The sequence below is a fragment of the Rhineura floridana genome, chromosome 6 (genome assembly GCF_030035675.1).
Source record: "Rhineura floridana isolate rRhiFlo1 chromosome 6, rRhiFlo1.hap2, whole genome shotgun sequence".
In the NCBI taxonomy this organism is placed as follows: domain Eukaryota; kingdom Metazoa; phylum Chordata; class Lepidosauria; order Squamata; family Rhineuridae; genus Rhineura; species Rhineura floridana.
Window position 1 is genome coordinate 86,765,506 of NC_084485.1, and position 26,698 is coordinate 86,792,203.

At 45.8% G+C, this 26,698-nt stretch overlaps 1 protein-coding gene across 1 annotated transcript; it reads left to right on the forward strand.

The window, feature by feature from the left end:
- The first annotated feature begins 23,741 nt into the window (after positions 1 to 23,741).
- On the forward strand, positions 23,742 to 24,974 carry FOXE3 (forkhead box E3). The gene has a single exon (XM_061630632.1). It carries the CDS (start codon positions 23,742 to 23,744, stop codon positions 24,972 to 24,974), a length of 1,233 nt encoding a protein of 410 aa, XP_061486616.1.
- Positions 24,975 to 26,698: the final 1,724 nt, after the last annotated feature.

Below are 26,698 nucleotides of genomic sequence, written 5' to 3' on the forward strand. Positions count from 1 at the left end.
CACACTATTATTGGCCAAATATCTCCAAAGATGTAAAACAACATTGTCTATCTTGTGGTATATGCCAAAAGGTGGGAAAAAGTGGAGTAAAGACTAAGGCACCCTTAAAGCCCCTTCCTATAATTGGACAACCCTTTTATAGAGTGGGAGTAGATTTGGTGGGCCCTTTTTTCCAAACCCACATGGCATGGCAAGAAATATCTATTGGTGGTGGTGGATTTTGCCACCAGGTACCCAGACGCGGAAGCATTAAGATCCGTAGAAGCCCCTGTAGTGGCAGAGGCTGTGTTAAAAATCTTTATGAGGCTGGGTTTCCCTCATGAAGTGCTGACGGATCAAGGCAGTGTATTCATGGGAGAAGTGATGCAATGTATGTGGAAGTGTTGTGGTCTAAAACATCTAAAGACCACCACTTACCATCCAGCCACTAACGGATTGACTGAGAGATTTAATGGGGTTCTGAAGGGCATGATAAGAAGTTATGTTCAAGATCACCCACAAGACTGGGATGAACGTTTGGGGTGCTTCTTATTCGTGTACAGAGAAGTCCCTCAGGAGTCAACAGGCTTCTCACCCTTTGAACTGATGTTCACTAGAAAAGTGAGGGGACCTTTGGAACTGTTAAAAAATTCATGGGAAGGAACCCTGGGAGAGTACAAAACATCTGTAGTTGATTTTGTATTAGACTTCCACAGCAAATTAACATTGATGATGGAAGCTGTACAAAAGAATTTGAGTCAAGCTCAGGAGAAGCAAAGTTACTGGTAGGACAGAACAGTCAGGGAACGTGTGTATGATGTGGGAGATATGGTTATGGCATTCATACCAGGAAACATGATAAATTACAGGCTAACTGGGAGGGACCATATACCATAAGGGAAAAGCTTGACACAGTGACGTATGTAATTACCACAAACCAATTAAACAAAAGCAAAGTGGTTCATGTAAATATGTTGAAACCTTACCATACCAGGGATGCAAAGGTGTTGCAAGTTACCTTATTCCCTGAGGGAAGTGGTCCTGAACTTCCAGATTTGGTACAGGAAAGCAAAGACAAAGGAGGGGTAGATCAAGTGGAATGGTCGGAGGAGGTGAAAGAAGAAGTAAAGGAAGAGATTCTGAGAGTTTTGAAAAACTATGGAGATCTCTTTAGTAATAAACCTGGCCGAACCAGTATAGCCAGACATTCCATTGATACTGGAAATCATGCCCCAATCAGATCTGTTCCGTACCGTGTGAATGGGAAAGTTTTGAGTGAAATTAAAAAGGAGGTCGAAGATATGCTGGAACTAGGAGTGATCAGGGAATCCATCAGTCTGTGGACCTCAAGTATTGTCCTGGTTCCGAAAAAAGATGGAACTACAAGATTTTGTATTGATTATTGGTTAATCAATAAAATTATGGTCCCAGATGCGTATCCTATGCCTAGGGTGGATGCAATGTTAGAGTTATTGGGGGCAGCAACCATTGGGGGAGTGGATAGGGTGTTGGGAGGGAGGACCAGAGGGGGCCCCAATCAGCGCAGTGACGGGTTATGGGAGGTATGGCGCTGTGAGGAGGACACGCCAGTTAAGGGGAACTCGGCCCAGACAACTGGTGGCTGTGCCGTGTTCCGGTCCTCCTCACATCCACAGGATTGCTGGTAGTTCTACCAGCCAACTCTCGGATCTCCAGTTGCTGCTCTTTAATGCCAGATCGGTAAATAATAAAACCTCCCTCATCTATGATTTAATCGTGGATGAGGCGGCCGATCTGGCATGCATTACCGAAACCTGGGTGAGCGATCTGGGAGGTATTAATCTCTCCCAGTTGTCCCCACCTGGGTATTCGGTTCAGCATCTGGGTAGATCCAAGAGTCGGGCAGGGGGAATCGCTGTGGTCTATAGAAGTTCCACCTCTCTTGTTAGGCACCCCATCCAAGTGGCTAATGGCCTGGAGTGTCTGCACATTACGTTGGGCCAGCGAGACAGACTGGGAATACTGTTGGTGTACCGTCCACCCTGCTGCCCAACAGCTTCCCTAACTGAGCTGACAGAAGTGGTCTTGGACTTGGTGTTGCGATCTCCCAAACTTTTGGTATTGGGGGATCTCAACATTCATGCCGAGACTGCCTTGTCTGGTGCGGCTCAGGACTTCATGACCTCCATGACAGCCATGGGGCTGTCTCAATTTGTTACTGGCCCAACGCATGTGTCAGGACATACTCTAGACTTGATTTTTGCCACTGGAATGGGGGAAGGTGATCTGGGAGTGAGGAATCTTACATCTATTCCTTTGTCATGGACAGATCATCGCCTCTTGAGATTTAGACTCACATCGTCTTCTCCCCTCTGCAAGGGTGGAGAACCAATTAAGATGGTCCGTCCCCGGAGACTAATGAATCCTGAAGGATTTCAGAGGGCTCTGGGGGATTTTCCGGCTGATAAAACTGACGATCCTGTCGAAACCCTGGTCACTCTGTGGAATACGGAAATGACCCGGGCAGTTGACACAATCGCCCCGGTGCGCCCTCTCCATTGCAGAGCTCAATTGGCTCCTTGGTTTACCGAGGAGCTAAGAGTGATGAAGCAAGAAAGGAGACAGTTGGAGGGTAAATGGAGACGAACTCCCGACGGCTGTAATTATGCACTTGTGAAGGCCTCCACGAAACGCTATGTGAAGGCGGTGAGGATGGCGAAGAAGCAGTACTTCGCTACCTCCATTCAGTCATCTTGTAACCGCCCAGCGGAACTTTATAAGGTTGTCCGGAGACTTTTACACTCTAGTACTCTGGACGCAATATTACCATCAATGGCCCGCTGTAATGAGTTTGCGAGGCACTTTCAAGACAAGATCATAAACATCCGTTGGGACCTTGACTCCAATATTGTAACAGTTGAATCTAATGAGGTGTCCAGAACACAGTCTTGTCCTGTTTTATTGGATGAGTTTTAGTTGGTACAGCTCGAGGATGTGGACAAGGTGCTTGGACAGATACGGGCGACCACTTCCGCTCTGGACCCTTGCCCCTCGTGGCTAATAAAAGCTAGCAGAAATGGAACGGCCGGATGGGCCAAGGAGGTGATTAATGCCTCGTTACGAGAGGGAGTGGTCCCACCTTGCCTGAAACAGGCGACAGTGAGACCGCTCCTAAAAAAGTCCTCCTTGGACCCTGATAACTTTAACAACTATAGGCCGGTAGCAAATGTTCCATTTCTGGGCAAGGTTCTAGAGCGCGTGGTCGCTCGCCTACTCAAGGCTCTCTTGGATGAAACTGATTATCTGGATCCATTTCAATCCGGCTTTCAGCCGGGGTTTGGTACAGAAACAGCCTTGGTCGCCCTGTATGATGACCTCTGTCGGGAGAAAGACAGAGGGAGTGTAACTCTGTTGGTTCTCCTTGATCTCTCGGCGGCTTTTGATACCATCGACCATGGTATCCTTCTGGGGCGACTCGCGGATTTAGGAGTTGGAGGCACTGCTTGGCGATGACTGTGCTCCTATCTTGGGAATCGTCTCCAGAAGGTGATGCTTGGGGATCACTACTTGAGTCCCTGGGTGCTCCAGTATGGGGTCCCGCAGGGCTCAGTTCTGTCCCCCATGGTTTTTAATATCTATATGAAGCCGCTGAGTGAGGTCATCAGGAGTTATGGAGTGCGTTTCCAGCAATATGCTGATGATACGCAGCTCTATTTCTCCTTTTCATCTTCTTCAGGTGAGGCTGTTGCTGTACTGAACCGCTGCCTGGCTGCGATAATGGACTGGATGAGAGCGAACAAACTAAAACTCAATCCTGACAAGACTGAGATGCTGTTGGTTGGGGGGCCCTCTGCTCAGGTGGTTGATGTCAGACCTGCCGTAGATGGGGTTACACTCCCCCTAAAGGAGCAGGTCCGTAGTTTGGGGATCTTATTAGATCCGCTTCTGTCACTTGAGGCTCAGGTAGCCTCGGTGGCACGAAATGCATTCTACCAGCTTCGGCTGGTCGCTCAACTACGACCCTATCTGGACGGGGAGAACCTAGCCTCAGTTATTCACGCTCTGGTAACCTCTAGATTGGATTACTGTAATGCTCTCTACGTAGGGTTACCTTTGAAAACGATTCGGAAACTTCAGCTAGTGCAGAATGCTGCGACCAGAGTTCTTACTGGGACGAAGAAATTCGACCACATAACACCTATTCTGGCCCAACTGCACTGGCTTCCAATATGTTTCCGGGCCAGATTCAAAGTGTTGGTTCTTACCTATAAAGCCCTTAACGGCACTGGGCCGCAATATCTGATGGAACACCTCTCTCGCTATGTTCCTACCCGTTCACTCCGCTCGACGTGTAAGGCCCTTCTCCGGGTCCCAACCCATACAGAGGCCCGGAGAACAGTAACAAGATCTAGGGCCTTTTCGGTGGTGGCCCCCGAATTATGGAATGCCCTCCCAGATGAGATACGCCTGGCGCCTTCCCTGTCATCTTTCCGGCGCCAGGTAAGAACCCACCTCTTCACCCAGGCATTTTAATGTATTTTATGCTTTTTAATCTTATTTATTTTATTTCTAGTTTTCTTTTACTTTGTTTATATAATGTTTTATATTGTTTGCGCAATACACACTTGCTGTATTTTAAATATTGTGGTTTTATCATGTTGTACACCGCCCTGGGAGCTGCTAGCTATAGGGCGGTTTAGAAATGCAACTAAATAAAATAAATAAATAAATAAATAAATCTCTACGATAGACCTCTGTAAAGGATTTTGGCAGATGGAACTAGACGAACAATCCAGAGCCAAAACTGCCTTCAGTACACCAGATGGGTTGTATGAGTTTGTGACTTTACCCATGGGACTAAGGAACTCACCAAGTTTGTTTCAGAGGCTAATTAATACTGTGTTGCGAGGCATGTCAGATTTTGCAGTGGCCTATATCGATGACGTGGCCATTTTTAGCAAGTCGGTGCCTGAGCATGTCCAACACTTGACGGCAGTATTAGAGGCATTAAGAAAAGCAGGCCTCACAATAAAAGCCAAGAAATGCCAGTTTGGATTGAATGAGGTCATCTATTTAGGACATAAGGTGGGGAGTGGGAAAATAACCCCCTTATGGAGCAAAGTTGAGGCAATACAATCATGGCCTATCCCCTTAACAAAGAAACAAGTTAGGGCATTTTTAGGTGTGGCTGGATTCTACCGAAAGTTTGTGAAAAATTTTGGGGAAATAGCGACCCCCTTGCATGAGCTGACAAAGAAAAAGAGTGCTGAATGTGTGGTATGGACGGATGAATGTCAAAAGGCTTTTGATCTTCTGAAGCAAGCCTTGTGCCAAGGACCTATATTAATAGCACCAGACTATGAGCAACCATTCATCGTGGCTATGGATGTGTCGGACCTCGTGCTGGGAGTCGTCTTGCTGCAGGAGAGAGGAGGCACCAGACATCTGGTGGCGTATCTTAGTCGCAAGCTAACATCGAGGGAGAAGAATTATTCGTCGGTCCAAAAGGAGTGCCTAGCGGTCGTGTGGGGACTGAGCAAGTTGTGCCCATACGTGTGGGGACAAAGATTTACGGTGACGACGGATCATCATTGTTTATATAATGTTTTATATTGTTTGCGCAATACAATTAACCATCATTGTTATGGTTGCAGACTATGAAAAACCATAACACTATGCTGCAGAGGTGGTCCTGGGCTCTACAAGACTATCAAGTGGACTTCAAGTTCATCAAAGGCAAGGACAATGTATTGGCCGATGGACTTTCAAGGCAAGTGGCCGGGACTGCAGTGACGTGATGCAGACGTAGGAACAAAAATGACATTTTCCCCATAAAGACTTGGTTTTATTGTTAACGCGGCGTATGAATCCTAGAGCAGGAATAATACTCTGCCGTTATTTTTAAGGGGGGGGGAATGTGATGTTCCTGTATTAATGTAAATATGGTAAGTGCTGTTTGTATAGAAGATATATGGTAAGTGGAATGAAAGAGGAGGGGGGAGTAAATGAGCAGTAGAATGCTGGATGATTGGCTGAGTGTTTGGATGGCTGAGAGTATAAATGGAAGGATGACAGTTGAATCTAGGTGGACGTTAGTGGGTTGTTTGAGAGGTGTTTGGTGGACGTGAGTGGGTTGTTTTGGTGGAGTTTGGAGGTGGGTGTGAGTTGGTGTATGTCAGGAGAGTGTGGAGAAAGAGGGAGGTGGAGTTCGAATTAGTAATAAGTCAAATATCACAGTAACAGATGAAACCATAAGCTTGTAGATCATTATCAAAGTTATCTTGGTATTAATGTTATTTAATAAATACTATTTTGGTTTACCAAAGGCCTGATCCTTGGCTGGGGTTTCACAGACCAGAAGGGAGGGTAAGGTAATAACCAAGGCTGAAGGGAAACAGTAACAAATGGTGGCAGCGGTGAAGAGGAGAAGATAACATTATAAGTATCCAGAGCAACCCCGAGTTATGAGTTATCTGCATTGATACAAGGGGGTTGGGAACAGCATAGGCACGCAGTCACGAATGTAACCGGATAGAGAGACTCAGGCAAGGTCTCTGGGAACATTGGTTGTAGAACGTGACTGGTGGTGCTGCCTAGCAGGGGGATCTATTGAGATCTGTGCTAGAGCGGAGAGAGAAACCATAAAAAAGGACAGTCCGGACTGGTGGAGTCCTTGGTGGTGCCTAGTGAAAGGCAGTAGCCACGAGCAGGTAGGAACCTGACAGGGAGAGCCAGGGAAGGGCGTCACAGCATTCAACGACAAACACTTCAGATAAATTCAGGCACAAGGTAGGCTAATTTAAATTCCATCTTTAAAGAAAATTCAAAATTCAGCAATGGCCTCAGTTGTAAGTATGGTGGGTATAGTTAAAGAACCCAAGGCTTTTGGCACCTGCCTAGAACTTTTCTGTTTAGGCAAGCCTTTGCAGCCACATAGATGTTGGATCTGTTTTAATCTTAGTTAGTAGCTGTTTTAATTATTTTAAATATGTTTTTAATTACTTGTTTTTTTACTTTTTATTGATCGTTTTAATGTTTTTTTCAAATAGCTTACGGGTCTTTACATTCAAGCGGTATATTATTAAAAATAAATAAAGACTACAAAACTGAGAGACCATGCTTATTGCTTTGTTACTTTTTTTATCCATTCTAGTCTTTCTCCATGGAGCTCAGGGAGATATAAATAGTCTTTCCTTCCTTTTATCTTCACAACAAGCTTGTGAGGAGGTTCAGCTGAAAGACAGTGACTGGTCCAAGGCCTTCATGGCTGACCAAGGCTTCAAACCTGGGTCTCCTAATGTAACAGCCTATCCATGCTGTCTCGCAACCCTTACAACAAGCCCATTAGCCATCTGAGCCATGGAAATGGGTAAAAAAGTTTTAGGTCACATCCACACTATACAGTTAAAGCACTCTTATGCCACTTTTAACAGTCATAGCTTCCCCCAAAAGATTCTGAGAACTGTAGTTTGATGAGGGTGCTGGGAACAGTAACTCTATGTGGGGTCTTCCAACAATAATTGGTGCTATTCATTGTGTGATGAAACAGATAAAAGGCAAATGCGTACTTTTTATTGCTTTATATATTTATACAACATTGACAGAATATGATAAAAATATGGAGGTCCTGTACAAAGCCAATGCACTGTATTGAGCCATATAAGCAGAAAATAATATCATAATAGAAGCTATCATTTACAATTATTCATTCTACAGTGCAGGTTGCCATGGCATACCTATAAGGAACTTGGTCTATCAAGGAAGGAAGAAAAAGCACAAGGAAAATATGTACCTTTTGGTCAACATTTCAAAGCTTTAAAGGCACTATTTCATTTGAAGCCCACAATTAAATCTAACATGCTGGCTATTAGAAATAACTTAGATTGGCGTTCCAACCTTGAGATTGTCCTAACTCTGGACTTAATTGAGCATCCCCCCCACAACAGAGTTTTCTTCTTTGTGGGCACACATATGGGATCTGTGCCTGTGTGGAGCAACACAGACTCTTTTAGAAAAATGTGGCCCCTGGGGAAGGGCCATAGCTCAGGGGTAGAGCCTCTGTCTTGCATGCAGAAGGTCCCAGGTTCAATCCCCAGCAGGGCGAAAGGTCCTGCCTGAAATCTTGGAGAGCCACTGCCAGTCAGTGTAGACAATACTGAGCTAGATGGACCAGTGGGTCTGACTCAGTATAAGGCAGCTTCCCATGTTCCCCACCTCTAGGGGGAAGTCTTTGTGGTATGTGCATGCCTCAAGTGGGTGGAGAAATGCCTTTCACATTAACAGGCCTGTCCTGGCCCCACTTTTGAAAAGTGTCTTAATCTGGCTGACAGCTGCCATTTTAATTTTCTGCAATGTCCTAGAGTGACATTGTGTCAGGGCATTGTGGGAAATTAATATGGTGGTTCCTGGACTCAGCTGTCTGACATTGCTACCAGGTAAGCCAGCCAGGTGAGGCCCAGCAATGTAGGAAGGGGCCAACCAGAGGAAACTTCACTCAGGGCTCCCTCAAACGTGGAGCCGTCCCTGCACAGACACTTCTCTTCAGATCACACAGCCTCAACAGTAGAGAACATAGAGTCCTCACTCTAGCTTCAGAATGTTTGAGAGATTTACTCTTTCCATTTCAGACTTGGGATCCACTTTTAACTCAGGCATGCATTTGGGGGCCCATTTCTTAATGTTTTTGCCATCTGTTGATAAGGTGGTAGTGCTGCTATTGTGGCCTACCTAAGGTCAGGCCATGACATAGTACTGGATCCTGACCTACCAGTTGAAGGCCAGCAGTCTAGGGCATGTAGTTTTGTTGTTGGTTTATCAGTTCTGTCAGCTTTATTTGGAGCAGTGGGGCTCATTCAGGAAGTGCCACAGCCACAGAGAGAAATTCCCCATTTCTGGCAGATGCAACCTCTGTGCTTGGAGAGGAGCAAAACATGGATCCCTGTTCTTCCGTTGCAAGGTCAATAACAAGGTGTACAGGAGTTGGACTGTTCCCCTTTGGGTTTTATTGTGGGATCTAGTGCTGGATCTCCAGATGAGTAGCATCGTTGACAACTACTCACTTATTGCATGCGTAGTCCATTTAATAACTTCAGTGCTTGATTTCTATATACACGTATGAATTATTGCTGTCATATGTCATATAAGATTATAATTTTGCATTTGGTTACACGCACACTCACGTGTGCACACATACACACATACCTTGTTGAATGGGCATTGATCATGATTATGATTATGATGAAATGAATGTTTAAGTAACACTGGTTGTTCTGGGCAGTGCTGACAGCTTTACTAGTGAAGATGGACTGTTTGTATCATTTGTTTCAGCTGCTAAGTAAGAGATGGGGAACTTGTGGCCCTCCAGATGTTGGACTACAACACCCATTAACCCTGACCATTGGCCTGGCTGAGGCTGATGGGAGTTGGAATCCAGCATACCTGTAGAGTCACAGGTGCCTTATACTCAGTCAGACCAATGGTCCATCTAACTCTATAGTCTACACTGACTGGCAGTAGCTGTCCAGGTTTTCAAGCAGCAATCTCTGTCAGACCTACCTGAAGATGCCAGAGATTGAACCTGGAACTTTCTGCATGTAAGGCAAATGCTCTGCTACTGAGTGATAGCCTTTCCTCAACTAGGATTTACTCATGAGTAAACATGCTTAGGATTGCACTGTAAGTATAAAATCTAGGGCAAGAGCGTATCAGGGGGTTGTTGGGTGCAGTGGGGACTTGACAAAGAAGACACCAGATACTCAAAAGGCCATCAGTGGACCTGAGAGCTAACAAGTCTACAATTCTTGTCTGTTACTGAATCTTTGCGAATGTAGGACTGGGTCACACTTGCATGATTACTTGATCACTTGCCCATTCAATCCATGATGACTTTCTGCCAGATTTGGAAACTGTATCCCAGAAACAGGGAACCTCAGGCCCCTGGCCAAATATGACTCCTCCAAGCCTCTCTATTCAGCCCTCAGGAAACTTGCTACCCCAGCAATACCCTCTCTTCCCCAGCCATGCCCCCTGCAAATACTGCTTTGCACCGACCTTGAGGTGGTTGCTGTGCCAGCAACAAATGTGTCCTGAAACTCTGACAATGTCTCTGGCTTGCCAGGAGGGAGAAAAGAGGGGGGTCTGTGAGTGTGTGTAGAAACCAGCCTACAGTACAAGGCCAAATTTACATTTGTTGAGGACCCAGTTTTGGCCCTGGCTTTGCCCATCACTGCCCTGTGGTCTCCAGTTTTGGAATTGTGGGATGCAACTCGAACTGGGTTAGTCTGCTTGACTGACGAGAGATAGAGAGGAGACCTCCAGATTCCTGCATTGTACCTGTCCTTTGCTCATCTGCTAATCTTCCTTTCTTCCTATAAACTGATGCTCTTGGGGATGCTGACCACACCTTCCAACTATCCTTCCTGCTTCTTCTCCACCTCTTGAGGAGAGGAGACATCTTTATTTTATCTCTCTCACCTGTAGCATGAGGACAAAGAGAGATGAAATGATTAAAGTTTGCCTGGTCTTTGCACTTTCAACGTAGCTAGTTAGAACTAGAATCTCTTTCTTATCAACGGTGTATTTCCTTCAATAAAGTAAGCTTTTCTTCTTTTACCAAGTCTGAAGTCTCAGTGATTGTAGCAGAGTAAAAGTCTGCTTCTTACAGGTAAAGTCACACACACACACTCAATCCGATGTAACTCTGCAAACACCCAGAAGGTTGCCTAGAAGGTCATTTGACCTTGTGCTGAAAAAGGTTTCCCACCCCTGCTGTATCCATTAAAAAGCATTGTGTGTGTGACAGAGAGATTTGTATAGAATCTACATGCGACTTTGGGTGGTGACTATTCTGCAAATGTTCTCAGAATGTGTGAGTAATTTCTGAATATTTGGCAAGTATTTGCTTTGGTTCTGATTCCATATCTGACATGCAATGGTTTTGAAAACATGTACAGTAGGGCTCCGCTTACAGGCGTTCCATTTTGCGGCGTTCCGCTCATACAGCGGCTTTCAATTTGGGGAAGTTCCCCATTTTAAAGCCGATTTTGCACTTTTATGGCGTTTTGTGACATTTTTGCGTCATTTTCGTGTGACGCAGCCCATTATAGTCTATGGGTTCCACTTTACGGTGATTTCCGCTTTATGGCGGGGGCCTAGTCCCTAACCCGCCGTATTAGCGGGGCCCTACTGTAACAGTATCTGACAGCTAGCATGTCTTAACAGTCATTTTTTGTAACAGAAATGTAGCAGTTTTCATTTGACAGTAAAGGTGTCCAGACTACCCCCTCATATATTTACCAAAGATTTGCCAGATGTTTATGCTTGTAAGCCTCCTCTATATGAAGGGGATCCCTGGCCAATTAGAACTTGTTCATATATCTGCCAAATATATAGTTGTGTGTGTGTGTGTCTGCGTGTGCGTGCGTGCGTGCACGCGGGGAAGACCTGGCTTGTGTAATTTTGCTACCTCCTCACAAGTTCAGTAAATGAGCTCATGATCATTTAAACAGCTCCATAATCATTTGCACTTCCACTATCTCACATGTAGCAGGGAATAACTGACATGCTTTGACACATATCTTGCAATAGTAATCCATATTTGACAGAGTATAACACATAGCAGTCACTATTTGAGAGTATCTGACTGCAGACAAGGAGCAGCAATCAGTTTTTGTCAGTATCTCATGTAACATATTGCATCCCATATGTGTAACTTGTGGTTTATATCAACTGCATTTATTTAACTAGTAAAATCTTTTGCAAATTTCATACTTCAATGCCAATTTTTTTTTCTAAAACGGAATGTCAAATTTTGACATCAAGATCTGAATGAAGTTTATTGGAATTTGATTTTTTGTAAAGATTTATCTTATCTCTAAAGAGCACCCCATCCAGCTTATGCATCAATATTGATGAACTGAACAGATTAATCAATTTCCATTGCTATATATGACAGAGATGGGTGGCCACTATAATTGCCCCCACCCCTTTGGAGCTATTGCGAGCTGCCCATAATGGAGAGATGAAATGATTAAAGTTTGAAGGAAGCACCCCTCTGTCACTCAGTATGGTTACACACACAGCTCCATGGAAATTTTTGTAAATAATAGAATGTCTGATGGGACCTTAAAGACTAGCAATTGTATTATGGCATAAAGCTTTTGTGGAACAGAATCCATGAAATCCTAGAGAGCCTAGTTGCCAGCCACTCTTTTATGGAGCAGTAAATGATTCTGGATGCATTCCATCTCCCCATCAGTATTATTTTAACAGATCCGTCCATCTACTGTGAAGCAAAACAAGTCCAAATCTTCTCTTGGGGATTTTGTTTAATACAGATGAACTTTCCCCTGCAGTTCTTATTTGTCCACAATTGGAAACAGATCAAGGGAGACACCTAGCCAGATAAATGGGCTTTGGGATCCTGGTTTCTAAAACACTGAGCATTGTCAATAAGAGCCTCAAAATACTAGCTGCAGGCTTACTGCATTTAAGATTTGAGAAGGAAATGCACCTTGACACACAGATTTTCAAAGCCTTGGAGGCAGGAAGAGACCATCTTGTTACAAATGAACTATGTCGCTACTGTCAAGAAAATTAGACAGACAACTGAGATAAGCAGGAGCATGATGACAATGGAGGATATCTTAATTAGCAGCCTAACTGCCCAGAAATGTTCTTGTTGGCACCCTTAGGCCAGATTAAAGTATGCATACACCAATTGATTCACTACAAATGAAGGTGGCCTCGGTTAGTTCTCAGAGTCTTGACTTCTACTCCCTAGTATCAATGGAGGAAGCTGCCTGATGCCAAGTCAGACATTGGTCCATCTAGCTCACAGCTTGGAAAAGTTACTTTTTTGAACTACAACTCCCATCAGCCTCAGCCAGCATGGCCACTGAATTGGGCTGATGGGAGTTGTAGTTCAAAAAAGTAACTTTTCCAAGCTCTGATCTAGCTGCACTTACTGGCAGCAGCTCTCCAAGGTTTAGGAAAGGAGAGTTTCCCAACCATACCAGGAGATCCTAAGGATTGAACCTAGGAGTTTTTGTGCGAAAGACATGTGCTCTGCTATGGAGCTATGGCCCCGCCCCACAACAGGAGCCAACTCCAGTTTTCCATTTATGAAACAGCAATGAGTGACCTACTTCACAAGGTTACTGTGGGGCTGCCTTAGAGGCTGGTCTGGGAGCTGCAGCTGTGTGGGACAGCCTGCTGGGAACACATTACACCTATGCTGAAAGAACTACACTAGCTGCTTATTTGCTACCAAGGTAGCTTGAATGTGCTTTTATTAACATACAAAGCTCTAAAAGCTCAGGACCTAGATACTTTGCAGAGCACCTGCTCCCATATAGGCCTACCTGTAGTTTCAAGGGATGCCTTCTTGGTGGTACCCCACCACCCTGAAATTCAGCGTGCAGCTATAGGGGCTCAGGCATTCTCAGTATAAGCACCCCAATTGTGGAAATCTCTCCATGTGCAGAAACAATTTTCTTTATGCATATTGGTATCTCTTCCTTTCCATAACCATATATGCATTAGAAGATTTTCCTTCTTACCCAGTATCTTGGATGATGGGTCTTGGTCCAGAAATCTGTAAGTATAGCAAAAGTGCATATGAAAACCCTACCTTATTTCCCACAGAAGTTCTGGCAGCGGTGTGAGGGGGACAGGTACTCTGAGCAGCAGTACAAAGAGGGCTACATATTGATACCTTAAAATTCTGGATAACAGTAACTGTAGTTATGTTTTTCATTCAAGGTGCTTTCAGATCCTCAGGCCACACCAGCTGAAATTCATCCATCAACATAAGGACCAGATGGTGGTGTGCTGTGTGTAGTTGTGTTGCTTCATTTCATTTAAAAGCAGCACCACAGCAGCAGAGAGTAACAGCAGATGTTGAAATGCAAGTGTGCCAGCGTGTGCGTGCGTTTGCCTAAGAAAGCAAGCTTTTACCCTGCATCAGCATCACTGAGACTGGAGACTTAGTAAAATAAGAAAAGCTACTTTATTTATAGAAATACATAGTAGATAGAAAAAGGCAAACCTAGTTCTAACTAACTAGCTAAGTTGGAGGCATAACGCCCAGGTGTAGGAGTCAGCCCCATGCTTGGAGAGAGCAGAGACAAAGGGAGTCTCCTCTCTCCTGGACAGCCAGAGGACAAAGGAATGGAAAGGACGGAAGGAGGAGGGGCAGGTAAGCTTCCCTAAAGGCGTCACAGTCTAGCGACAGAATGAAGTCAGTCAGAGCATCACAGGTAAAAGGTAAACAAAGCCTATCCATCTGGAGGACCCTAGCTCTATCTTCCTTCTGGAGCTTAAACAAAAGAACAAAACAGGGGTTGCTCTTGCCCCACTTCCAACACCCCTTCTCAACGAGTGTTTGGTTCAGTCCACGAGATTCGTCTTGTCTTGCAGCTTGCAATGTCTTGACTTTGCCCAATGCCTTCGTGAGAGCGTCTGCACTCATGTCTGGTGGGTGCTTCAAGTCTATGTACTTGGTGCGTGAACTCACCCCTTCTGACTCCAAGAGTCTGTTGCATCCTTGCTTGCTTCCCAGTCCCTTTTGGTTGGCGAGCTGGTTCTTCAGCACAGGTATCCCAGTGCTACCACCACATCTGGCTTGGTAACAGTACTCATATGCAGGCTTTTCTTTAGCATTTGGCTTCTTCTTGAATTTCCTCTTGTAGCCTGCAGCTTTCCTTCCTTGAGGAAGCTTGGTCAGTGTCCAAGTTTTACTTTGGTGTAGAGATTCCAGCTCTTGCTTGGCTGGCTGCCTCCACCTCTCAGCTTCGGCTTTGGGTAAGGCTTCAATCTCTTTCCAGGTCTCTGGTTCTGGAAGTTCATCTCTCACAAGGTAAGCAAATTTCTCTGGTGGTGCACCTCTGTTGGTGTGCTCAGAGCGCCTGGGTGCTAGCGCTGCGACTGCCCCTTCTGGCTCTGATGCCTCTTCTGGCTCTGATGCCTCTTCTGGCTCTGATGCCTCTTCTGGCTCTGATGCCTCTTCTGGCTCAGATGCCTCTTCTGGCTCAGATTCCCCACCTTCCTCTGCAGGTATATTGTTATACCTTCTGTGGTTGTAAGAATAACTAGCTGCTTCTTCCATTTTACTGTCATCCATTTGGTGTGGTGCCCCTGTGATGCGTCCTTCCCTGGCTCTCCCTGTCAGGTTCCTACCTGCTCGTGGCTACTGCCTGTCTCTAGGCACCACCAGGGAATCCACCAGTCCAGACCGCACTCTCTTGTGGTTTACCTATCCGCTCTAGCACAGATCTCAACAGATCCCCCTGCTAGGCAACCACCAGTAACGTCCCAATACTAGTATTCCCAGAGACTCTGAATACTGGTATTGTTATTCTCTTCACCGCTGCCACCATTTGTTACAGTTCCCCTTCAGCCTTGGTCATTACCTTACCCTCCCTTCTGGTCTGTGAAACCCCAGCCAAGGATCAGGCCTTTGGTAAACCAAATTAAGTATTTATTAAAGATAACAAAGCTAACAAGATTAACAAGATTTCTTCTTAAGGCACATAAGCATATGGTTTTACTCAATACTAATCCGAACTCCACCTCCCTCCTTCTCCACTCTCTCCTGGCAAACAACTCTCTCAAACCCCACCAAGCAATCCTCTCTTCTCCCTCCCAGATTCCACTCTCACTCTTCCTTTTATACATTCAGCCATTTTAAACACTCAGCCAATCATCTCGCATTCTACTGCCCATTCACTCCCCCTCTTTCACTCCACTTACCATGTATCTTCTAAAACAACAACACTTACCATATATACATTAATATAGGAACATCACAGCCCCTTCTGGTCGGTGTGTGCACTTTCTTTCATCAGAATGGACAGTTCTGCATACTTCAACTTTGCCAGTTTGAGGATCTATTACTCTGTACCCCTTTTGCTTTGGAGAATATCCAATGAATATTACTTCCCTGGCAATGTTGTCAAGTTTGGATCTCTTTTGTTTTGGGATGTCCACAAAGGCCTTGCACCCAAATACATGAAACTGTGACATACTTGGTGTCCTACCATGCCACAGTTCAAATGGTGTTTTCTGGTTGCAGATGCAGGAAGTCAGTTCTGTAGGTAAGTGGCAGTAACTGCAGCTTCTCCCCAGTACTGCCTTGGTAAATGTGCATCTTCCAGCAAGGAACAAACCATTTGTTCAAGGTTCCTGTTCATTCTCTCCGAGACCCCATTTTGCTGTGGGTTGGACACAACTGTAGTCTGGTGCTCTGTTCTCTCACTGAGAAAGTTTTGCATAGCTCTAGACACATACTCCCCTCCATTATCAGATCTTATGATCTGTGGCTTTCTGCCAAATTTGTTGGGCGCAATCCTAACATAGTCCTTCAGTTTTTGAAGTACTTGACTTTTCTGCTTAATTAAATACATTGTAGTATATCTGGAGTAGTCATCTATAAAAGTTTCTTTAATTGTTCATCCATTGTTTTAAATTTTTAAATTGTGTTTTAAATTGTTTTTTAAAAGATGTATCTTAAATTGTATTTGTTTTTAGTTACTGTAAACCACCCAGAGAGCTCCAGCTATGGGGTGGTATACAAGTATAATAAATAAATAAAAATAAAAAATCTGCCACATCTTTCCAATTTAGCCAAAAGTTCTGAAAACTTTTCTATGTATTTATTCAGACTGCCTCTCTCAGCAGTTTCTTTTAGAGAAAATAACTCTTTGTAAAGATACATGATGTGGCTGTTTGTTTTCTTGTTACAGACTCCTTCAAGTTTGTTAAACATTTCCTTTACACTGTCACACCCAACACAGAGATTTAATGCTTCATCTGATAGAGCAGAAATGAGCAGAGATTTTACTCTTGCATGCTTACGTCTCCATGAAGCCGTTGCATTTGCATCCTCAGCCAATGGTTCAGGATCAGTCAGAATTTCTTCCAAACCTTCTCCGTCAAGCAGGGCTCTGAACCTTAGATCCCACGGATTGTAGTTATCTTTCTCAAGCCTTGGAACGCGTCTCTCGAGTGTTGATACTTCAGCCATCCTTTCTATCTTTGTTCTGCTTTTCTTTCTAACTTAAAGTCTCCCTTGTAAATTACACACAAGCACTTTTAGCTTCAGCTACAAGTTGCATTCAACTTAGTTTGCTGGGCCCATAACCCTCGTTGCACTGTGTGTAATTTGTGTGCTTAATTTCGTTTAAAGCAACACCACAGCAGCAGAGTAACCGCAGATGTTGAAATGCGAGTGTGCCAGCATGTGTGTGCATTTGCCTAAGAAAGCAGGCTTTTACCCGGCATCAGCATCACTGAGACTTGAGACTTAGTAAAATAAGTAAAGCTACTTTATTTATAGAAATACATAGTAGATAGAAAAGGCATATCTAGTTCTAACTAGCTAAGTTGGAGGCATAATGCCCAGGTGCGGGAGTTAGCCTCATGGCTTGGAGAGAGCAGAGACAAAGGGATATCTCCTCTCTCCTGGACAGTTGGAGAAGGAAGGAATGGAAAGGGCAGAAGGAGGAGGGGCAGGTAAGCTTCCCTAAAGATGTAACAGTCTAGTGACAGAAGGAAGTCAGTCAGAGCATCACAGGTAAAGGTAAACAAGCCCGTCCATCTAGAGGACCCTAGTTCTATCTTCCTTCTGAGCACAAACAAAAGAACAAAACTGGAGTTGCTCTTGCCCCACTTCCAACATCTTATCCAGTATGTATTTCTACTAACAAAGTAGTCTTTTCTTATCTTGAAACCAAGTCTAAGCCTGAGTGATTTAAAGTACGGGAAAAGCTCGCTTTCTCTCAGGTAAAATCACACCCATGCAGCACAGAGCACTGAGCAAGTTACATTCAGCTAAACTCTGCTAATTTACTAAAACTCTTAACTGGTCTACCAAGTATTAGAGCCAAATGGAAACTAGCCTCCTGTACAAAAGGAAATTTAAATTCCTTTTTAATGATTATTTATTTGCAAATTTAATAACGAAAGGAAATAAAAAGAAAACAAAAAAGAAATAAAAGAAATAAAACGTTGAAGGCACAAAAAAAATTAAAGGAAAACAATATATGAATGCTGCTAATAACCCTAAACCACCATCAGTTTACATTCATTGCTCTGTCCCCTTTTGCTTCTGGCCCAACTCACCACCGGCATGTAGCCGTCAAGAAGGCTGCCCAGACAGTGATGTGCCCTTCAGGCTGCAAAAGATCCCCCACCCCTGATCTAAACTGCCGCACCTCTCCTGTCTTCACGATCTTACAGAGAAGTCCGGCCACTGGCAAGTTTAGGACTGGCTCAGGAAAGAGCACCGGATTCCTAAGCAGCACAGGGCTTCGCTTCTCCTTCTCCCACTTTGCAAACATATGACAGCACTGCAACTCAGCCTCAGAGTGTGCTTACTCATAGAGAAGTCCCACTGAATTCATTGGGGCTTACTCACAGGCAAGTCTGCCTCCAATTGCAGCCTTAAGAAGCCTGGGCACTTATGATCACATTTACAGCACCCAGGGCCTTCCCAAATCGACAACCAATGAGAAGATTACCATTATGTCAAAGTCATGTGCGTTGGAGCAAAAGTTTAGGGACTAGCCCCCAGAAAATTGCGCAAAGGTTTGCTTGCTTTACAGAAGAATACAGATCTATTCGGAAGTCCCGTTGGGTTCACTGGAGCTTTCTCTAGTAAGATTACAGCCGTAGTCTAGTATTGGCCGTCCCGAGAATTACTCTTTGGGAGAAATTTCAGTTAAAATCCATGGCATTTACTTCTGCAAGTAACATGTCTAGCAAGGAGTGAAAGGTTTAAGCGTGCCTCATGACGGCGGTTCGCACTTCTAGAGCAGTTGAATGGCAGTCGTTTACCTCCCTCACCCCGAGCTAATTCAGTAAAGGATCCTCAAATAATTTCAGTTCTGCACCGTACAGGATATGTGTGTTGTCTGCCGCCTAATAAAGCACCCTCGTTTGTAAAAATTTAAAAACAAAAAACTAAAATAGCATTTGAAAAATGGTGGGAGGCTTTTAATCTCATTACTTTGAACACCTTAATAGGAGATAAGTAGGTAGGCAGGTAGGCAAGTACGAAGAAAAAAGTGTGACCTGCAACCAAATGTCAGAGTGTGGAGTGCCCCTGCTCTAACCAGCTAGCCAGACTCTCTTCTAGGGCAGTCCCCCTCCCCCCGCGACTCTTGAGAGTGGGCTGTTTTTATGTCGTTGTTGAACCTTGGGGTTCCCTGCTGGCAACTCTGTCTTGTTTCTCAGCGCCCCCGTGTTGGCTGTAATCCTATTGGCATTCAGCAGCCCAGTTGGCTATTAGAGGGAGTGATGTATTTGCCACTTCAGGCTGCAGTCCTACCTGGGATTGCAGCAGCTGCAAAAGGCAGCGCTCTTCTAGGTATGTTTTTAAAGGGCTGGACTCAGGGACCCCTCGCTCTCCAGTATGCCTCCACAGAATCGCAGTCTCAGTGTGGAATTCACTTTGAAGTTCTCTCCTGAGCCAGTCCCATTGATACGATGGCACCGGCACGCCTGCCGAGAGCGCCCAACTGACTTCATCTGGGCTCCTACAGCAATAGCCCATGTGCATTTACCTAAGCCGAATTCACTGGGACTCAATGTGCAATCCTATATATGAGTCGAACGGGGCTTACTCCCGGGTAAGCGGGGATTGCAGCCTTTACCGACAGTAAATGAGTTTCGGGTTGCAGTTTTGGCATACTTGCTTGCTCGGAAGGAAGCCCCGCTGGAGGTGGGGCAAGGAGGCTTGATTTCTAGGGCACAAGGTCAGGATTGGGCTATTCTTAAAACCTCAGAAGCCAGCCCGATCCTAAACGAATTGCGTCAGCCTCGCTGCAAAGACCAGGATGTACTTTCAAGTAACTCTGATAGGCACCGAGAGACCATTAGGGCTATTAAGTCCACCCTAAGCTAGATCTGAAGCCCAAACTTCGTTGGCAAAAGGTTCGTACATCAGTTTTCTGCAATTCGCCCTGAAATCTGGCAATTTCAAGAAACCCAGGCGGTCGGCGGGGCAGAGAAGGCTGGACGGATTCCAAGAAATGTGGAAAGGAAAAAAAAGTCATCCCCCCCATCCCGTGAGCTCTAAAGATGGCTGCAAAGCTCCTGTTCCAGCCGGCTGGATTCCTAAGGAGGAATACTTCTGTTAGGGACTGGTAATACATGGCAGTGTTTTCCCCCTTACAATAGTAACTGATGTACAGAAAGTTTACATAAAGGTAGATTATTTCAAAGTGCACTGCTTGAGAGATCTTGCCTTTTGTATACAGAATTGATTCCAGATAGTTAATAAAACATGTTGGATGGAAATTGTTCTTTTATTAGATAATTACTGCTGTTGAAAAAAATAAAGGCTTATCAACCTCACCAGGCCTGCTTCGGCAACTTCAATTTTTTTTGGAAGAAAACAAAAATTGTTAGATAAAAGATGAACTCAAGAAGGCAATTGTTTTAATATTTATTTGTTAATTTGTTTTATGTATGCATTTGTATTGTGGCTTTATTGTATATTTTTATATTATTATTATTATAGATTTATTTGTACCCCACCTTTTGGCCAGAAGGCCCTCAAGGCTGCTTACAAGTACATCAGTATAAGCAATACAATTCAAAATCAAGTAACATCATTAAAAAAGCAACAACTATCAGAAAATGTACAATGTACAATGTATTACAATGTATGGAAAACACTGGATAATTTGAACATTTGGTGTAAGAATATTTGGAACATTGCCAATTTGGAAAAAAAACTACATTTTCTCTGCAATCTATGCAAGGCACAGCTAAACCTGATATGTTTCATGTGGTATGGTGGGACTTTATTTTGTATACCTCTGAGCATCAAATGCAGCTGCACCTGTTACCGGCCTTTCGAGAAATCTGGGACTCAATTTGCTCTTGGACTGTTTGTCATGTCACTTTATGTTGCCATTTATCCCTGTTTTTATTTTGTTTATTTAAGAAATAAATAAAATTAGAAAACGCACACACGCAAGAAGTAACAGGATTACAGACTAAGCTAAGTACCCAAGCCACAGTGAGAATCTTGCTATCTCTTATGCATGCTTCCATAACCATGAGACCCACAGCAACCCAGTGTGCACATACATGTCATGTTCCAAAAGGATTACAATGTGGTACATGGGATCCCACAAAGAGGCTCAGTTGCAAATGGAAGTCAGCAGTAACGATGAAGGGGGTTCTGGGAGAAGAACCGATGGATGGAGTTTCCAACTATCCAGGTTGTTGTTGTTCAGCGCTTAGAGATTTTGTTGTTGTTCAGCGCTTAGAGATTTTGTTGTTGTTCAGCGCTTAGAGATTTTTATATATATTAAGTGGTATAGAAATTGCTTACATAAATAAATAAGAAATCGTTCACTATAGACAAAAAAGTGAAACAGCCCTTTTAGCCCACAGGGTGGGGGTGGAAACAGTGGTGAGCAAGATTTTGAGTTGGTCAGACCAGGAGGCTGGATGTTAAAAGAAGGCGGGGAGGATTGGAAATGGTGTTCTAGTAACAATAGTGATAGTTATTTTCATGCACTTAAACAGACCTGTTCACATGAGCAGCAGGGGCGGGCCCCATTTCAATGCTGTGAACACACAAATACTCCTGGGTGCTTCCAGCCCACCCCCTTTCTCTGTTTGAAACAAAGAAGAAAAAAAGGAGGGCATGCCTTGAAGTGGCAGGGAAACCAAATTCATTGAATTCTCTATGCCCTGGTACAGGGGTGTAGTCCCCAGGGTCTCTTAGACCCCTTACTTTTTTGAGAGCATGGTCCCAATGTCTCCAGCATTCTATGAGCCAATCAGCATGAAAGTGGAGTGTGTTAGCCGCTGAGAAGAATCTTCTAACCTGTTTCCTTGTATTTTGGCTGATTGGAGAAAGTGAAAGGAGGGTGGGCCAGACAGTGAGAAGACGCTAACACTCTCCTCTTTCATGCTGATTGGCTCCTAGGGATGTCTGCTGTTGTGGGAGAAGGCATTAACAAGGATCTCATTCTCAATCCTGCATCAAAAAAAAAGGTGTGTGGACGTGTCTGTGACTAACATGAAGGGACTCTGCACTTCTGAATTTGCCACTACACTACTGCCCAGGTGTATACCGAGGACAACACTTCATGCATCCGATGAAGCGGCCTTTGCTCCGAAGCTTATGCCTAAACAAATGTGTTTGTCTTTGAGGTATCCACCGATTCAGCGGGAGAGCAGGGGATCTCCCTGGTATACTCACAAAGGGAATAAATGCAACCTGTGAAGGACGTACAGGAACTTGGAAAGTGGGATTATATGCCGACACAACAGGAAAAATAAAAATAAACCTTACCGTTTTTCTTTTCACTTACCCCACCCCCATTTATATCTTGGCTTCTCCTTGGAAAATCTAACGTCCAACACATTCTGTATTCCATTTAAACAGGATTGTGCGGTTTAGTCTCTCGATCTAGGAAAGTTAGAGGCTTTGCTACATATTTTGGGGACAACTGAAACAGCAGTAGCGGCATCAGAAAACAATGGGGGGGCACATAAGGGGCAGAGTATATTTCTAGGTGAGCGAAGCATACTAGGTGAGAGGCTGGCTCTTGGTATGGGGGGAGCTTGCCCCCCTTCGGCGTCGCCGCTGTGAAACAGCTCCGTCTTTGGCCGAAATGCTTAGCCTAATCACAACCATCCTTTCCCCTCTCATCCTCTCGGCAATCGCTTCTGATGAATGTGTGTGTGAGAGAAAAGGGGCGAGGAGTGTAATTCACAAAAATTATATGCGCACCATCCTGATGTGTTTAGGAGCAGAGAAACAGACGCATGGATTTCAACGACATTGACTCCATAGGCAACAGGGCCTCGGAACAAGAGAGAACACCACTTGATTTGCGTGAGATTTGTTTCTGCCCACTGGTATCATTCCCCTGGAAGTTCTCCTGCGCAAATCCCACTAAAATGACTGGGACCTGTGCTAAGACCCCTTCTGGTCTTGCCCAACTTCCAGTCCTTTCGGTGAAACCCTCGCTGAAGGACTTCGCGGTGGTGCTTGCGAAACCACGTTGGCTGAAGACCCTAAAGCACCCTTCCTGCCAAGTAAGGTCTCTTGAAGGGAAGAAGTCTCGCTTGCAAAGAAAATGTCCTTGGGACTCGGAGTCAGCTACTGGTCTGGAGTAGCCGCAGGAATGCTGAATAGTTCTTCGCTAAGCCATTCTGACTGCCCCCCCCCCAAATTATTTAGTGCAAAGGAATCCCCGCTTTGTAGTTATGGGCTAAGACTCCAATCCTACCTACGCTTACTTGGAGCTAAGTCCCACCGAATATAGTGTGACGTAGTTCTGAGCAGGTACGCTTAGGATCGGGCTACCCCTTCGGTGGAAAACAGAATCCTGCCGTATTTCCTCTCTACCTGGGGCAGATGATGAAAGGAATCCCGTTGGGATGCAAAATGCAGGCATCGTATTGTCGAACGCAGTTCTTCTGATAGGTAGGTGTGTGTATGTGTGTGTGTGTGTGTGTGTGTGTGTGTGTGTGTGTGTGTGTGTGTGAGAGAGAGAGAGAGAGAGAGAGAGAGAGAGAATACAGGCGAGTGCACTGTGTGTTGCGTGGGGAGGGGACGCTCAGGTGGGTGGGCAATAGCTGCGCCGTTGAGGAAGTCTCACCAGGGTGGCGCCAGGCCTGATCTATAAAAAGCAAGTCGCCTGTCCAGAGCCTGGTCCCCAAGGGAACTGCCCTGTTTCACCCGTCCTCCCTTCCTGGAGTTTTCTTTGTATATGAATCTGGCCGGTTTTCCCTTCTTCTCGGGTATATGCACCATGACAGCCGACTCCGTCCACTCGCCTAGCCAGGGGGATAGCCCAGGCTCCTCCAACTTGCAGAGGGTCTCCCCGTCTGGCTGCAAGGTGGAGCCATTGTTAATCAAAGCGGAGCCCAGAGGGAGCCCTGCGGAGAGAGGAGGGGAGCAGCCTGCAGAGGAACAGCCACCTTGCCCCGGCGCAGGTGGCGGCGGCAGCGGCGGCCGCCGGAGGAAGCGTCCAGTGCATAGCGGGAAGCCCCCGTATTCCTACATCGCTCTGATCGCCATGGCCATTGCCAACGCACCAGAGCGCAGGCTAACTCTGGGCGGCATCTATAAGTTCATCACCGAGCGCTTCCCCTTCTACCGGGAGAACCCCAAGAAGTGGCAGAACTCCATCCGCCACAACCTGACTCTCAACGACTGCTTCGTCAAGATCCCCCGCGAGCCGGGCCACCCGGGTAAAGGCAACTACTGGGCCGTGGACCCCGCCGCCGAGGACATGTTTGACAACGGCAGTTTCCTCCGGCGGAGAAAGCGCTTCAAGCGCACGGACCTCGCCACATATCCAGGCTACGTGCACAGCGCCAGCGCCTTTACCCCCAACCCAGGGCCGGTTGCCTGGGCGGGTCCCTGCAACGGCTCCGGAGGCTTAGCTTACCCCGGCAGCGGGGCCCCCATCTATGCCCCTAGCGGCGACGGCGCCTACAACGCGCAGCTGCCCGGGCTTCCCCAATACCCTGGGGCGCCCCCTGCGCCGCAGTCCCGAATGTTCAGCATCAACAGCCTCATCAGCTCTCAGCAGCAGCAGCAGCAGCAGCAAGCCGCGGCTCTGCAAGGCTCCCCCGTGGGGGCAGAGCCGACTTATCATCCCTTGGGCCTGAATGGCGCCGGCGAAGTGGGCAGCTGTACCGTGAGCAATCCGGAGGCCTGTTTCCAGACGCAGCAAGTTAGCCCCGGCTTGCTGGGCCAGCAGCCGCCCACCATGACCCACCCGTACTCCGCCTCGCCACCGGGCCACTTGACCTTGCCGCAAGGCGTGTATTCATCTCCCAACGCGCAGCTCTACGGCGCCCCCAATAGGCTGGCTCTGCAACCTGGCCTCCCTGCCTCTTCCTGCGTCGACCACGCGGAGCAACTGCTGGGCCTCGCAGCCTCTCAGCTCAACTGTCATGGGCAGTTTGGAGCCGCTGCCAATAACTCTTACATGAGGCAACCTAATTTCCCATCCGGCCTGGAAAGGTACTTGTGATATGAAGGAGGAAGCGTGCCTCGAGCGTCCAGCAGACAATGCCAAACGGATAGCATGAATTTCCTGGAACGTTTTGGGAGGGGAAGCCCTTGCCAAGTATTTGAAAGGAGCTCTTTTGTCAACGCATTCCGCACGCGCGTTCCCCTGAAGTGCAAATAAATCACAGAAACGTCTGAACGGAGGAAACGGGTGTACAGGCTTCTGCGAGATCTGGAACCCGTGGAAACCTGTACACGCAAAGGAGGGGGCTACTCAGTGTGGCTCCGCCCTCCACGTATCCGTAGGAACATGCAATGGGGCAACCCCATGCTCATTTGATACTATTGTACATACGTAACATTTTTCTGTCTATAGGATCCTGGATTTGCGATTTAGGATTGTCACTTTTAACCACTACGTAAAAGGCAAAGAGCCCCTCATGAATAGACTCTGCTGGAAACTCTACAGGAGGTGTATTTGCCCAGTTTGCTGGAGAATGTGCCTCGCTGGGATCACAGTCTTGTTGGCTGGCTGGTCAGAATGGGAGACAGATATTAACAATTTTGTTTTTAAAAAACATTGTGTTAAATTGACCCAAGAAGTTATTTTTTAAAACTGTGGGCTTTTCATTCAGAGATGTAATTGTACCATTTTCAGGGCACAACTTTTTTTACAGTGACAGCCGAATCATGAGGCCCTGCTTCTTCAGGTGGCACATTTGAGGTGTAATTTAGGAACGGCAACTTCTGAAGAAACTTGCCACCTGTAAATTCAGCTTCTTGCAGCCCGGATGAGGTGGAGGTAGAGAAGAAGGCAGCTAATCAGGGCTGGCTTAGTTTAGCCTCTTTGACTTGGGAGTAAGACTGGCCCTTCTTCTTCCCATCCTTTCTGCAGAATAAAGTGCTGAACTGGCACTCCCCTCTCACCCTCCACCCCAAAAAGTACTTGTTCTGAGCGGTTTTACAGAGCTTTCTTCCTTGGGTGCTCTGTTCAGATATGTTTAAGATGTTTTATCACTTGTTTGCTGCCCTGGGCTCCTTCTGGGAGGAAGGGTGGGATATAAATTAAATAAACACATAAATATTCCCAGTCCCCCATGGAGGAAGAGCACGTGCTTTGCATGCAGAAGGTCCCAGGTTCAGTTCCTGCCATATCCTAATAGGGCATGGATAGATCTCTGTCTGAAACTGGAGAGCTGCTCCCAGTCAGTGGGACAGTACAGAGCTGAATGGACCAGTGATCGGATTCCCATGTTCAGTAGCTTCCAATGGTTTCTAACATTACCCAGGAAGCTTTCTGACTGAGCAGAGATTTTACCTTCTACACCAACAATGAGGAACTGGTGACTCTCCAGATGTCATTGGATGCCAATTCCCATCAGCGCTGCCCAACATGACCAATGGTCAGGGATGATGGGAATTGTAGTCCAATGACATCTGGAGGGCTGCAGGTTCCCCACTTCTGCTATACAGGGTTTCCTAAATGAGATTATCCCATTTTATCTGCACAACTGTGTGAGATAAGGTTAGGCTGAGAGATAGTGAATGCCACCTGGGGAGCTTTGTTGCTGAGTGAGGATTTGACCCCAGATTTTCTCAAGTCAAGTCCAGTGCTTTATCCTCTACATATCACACTGTCTTGAAGACCAGTAGTAATACCCGGGTATGTAGCACCTCATTCAGCTTTGTTTTACTTTATTTTGGTTGTGGATGCTTGCACGTGACTAAGAGCTACCTAACTTTTCA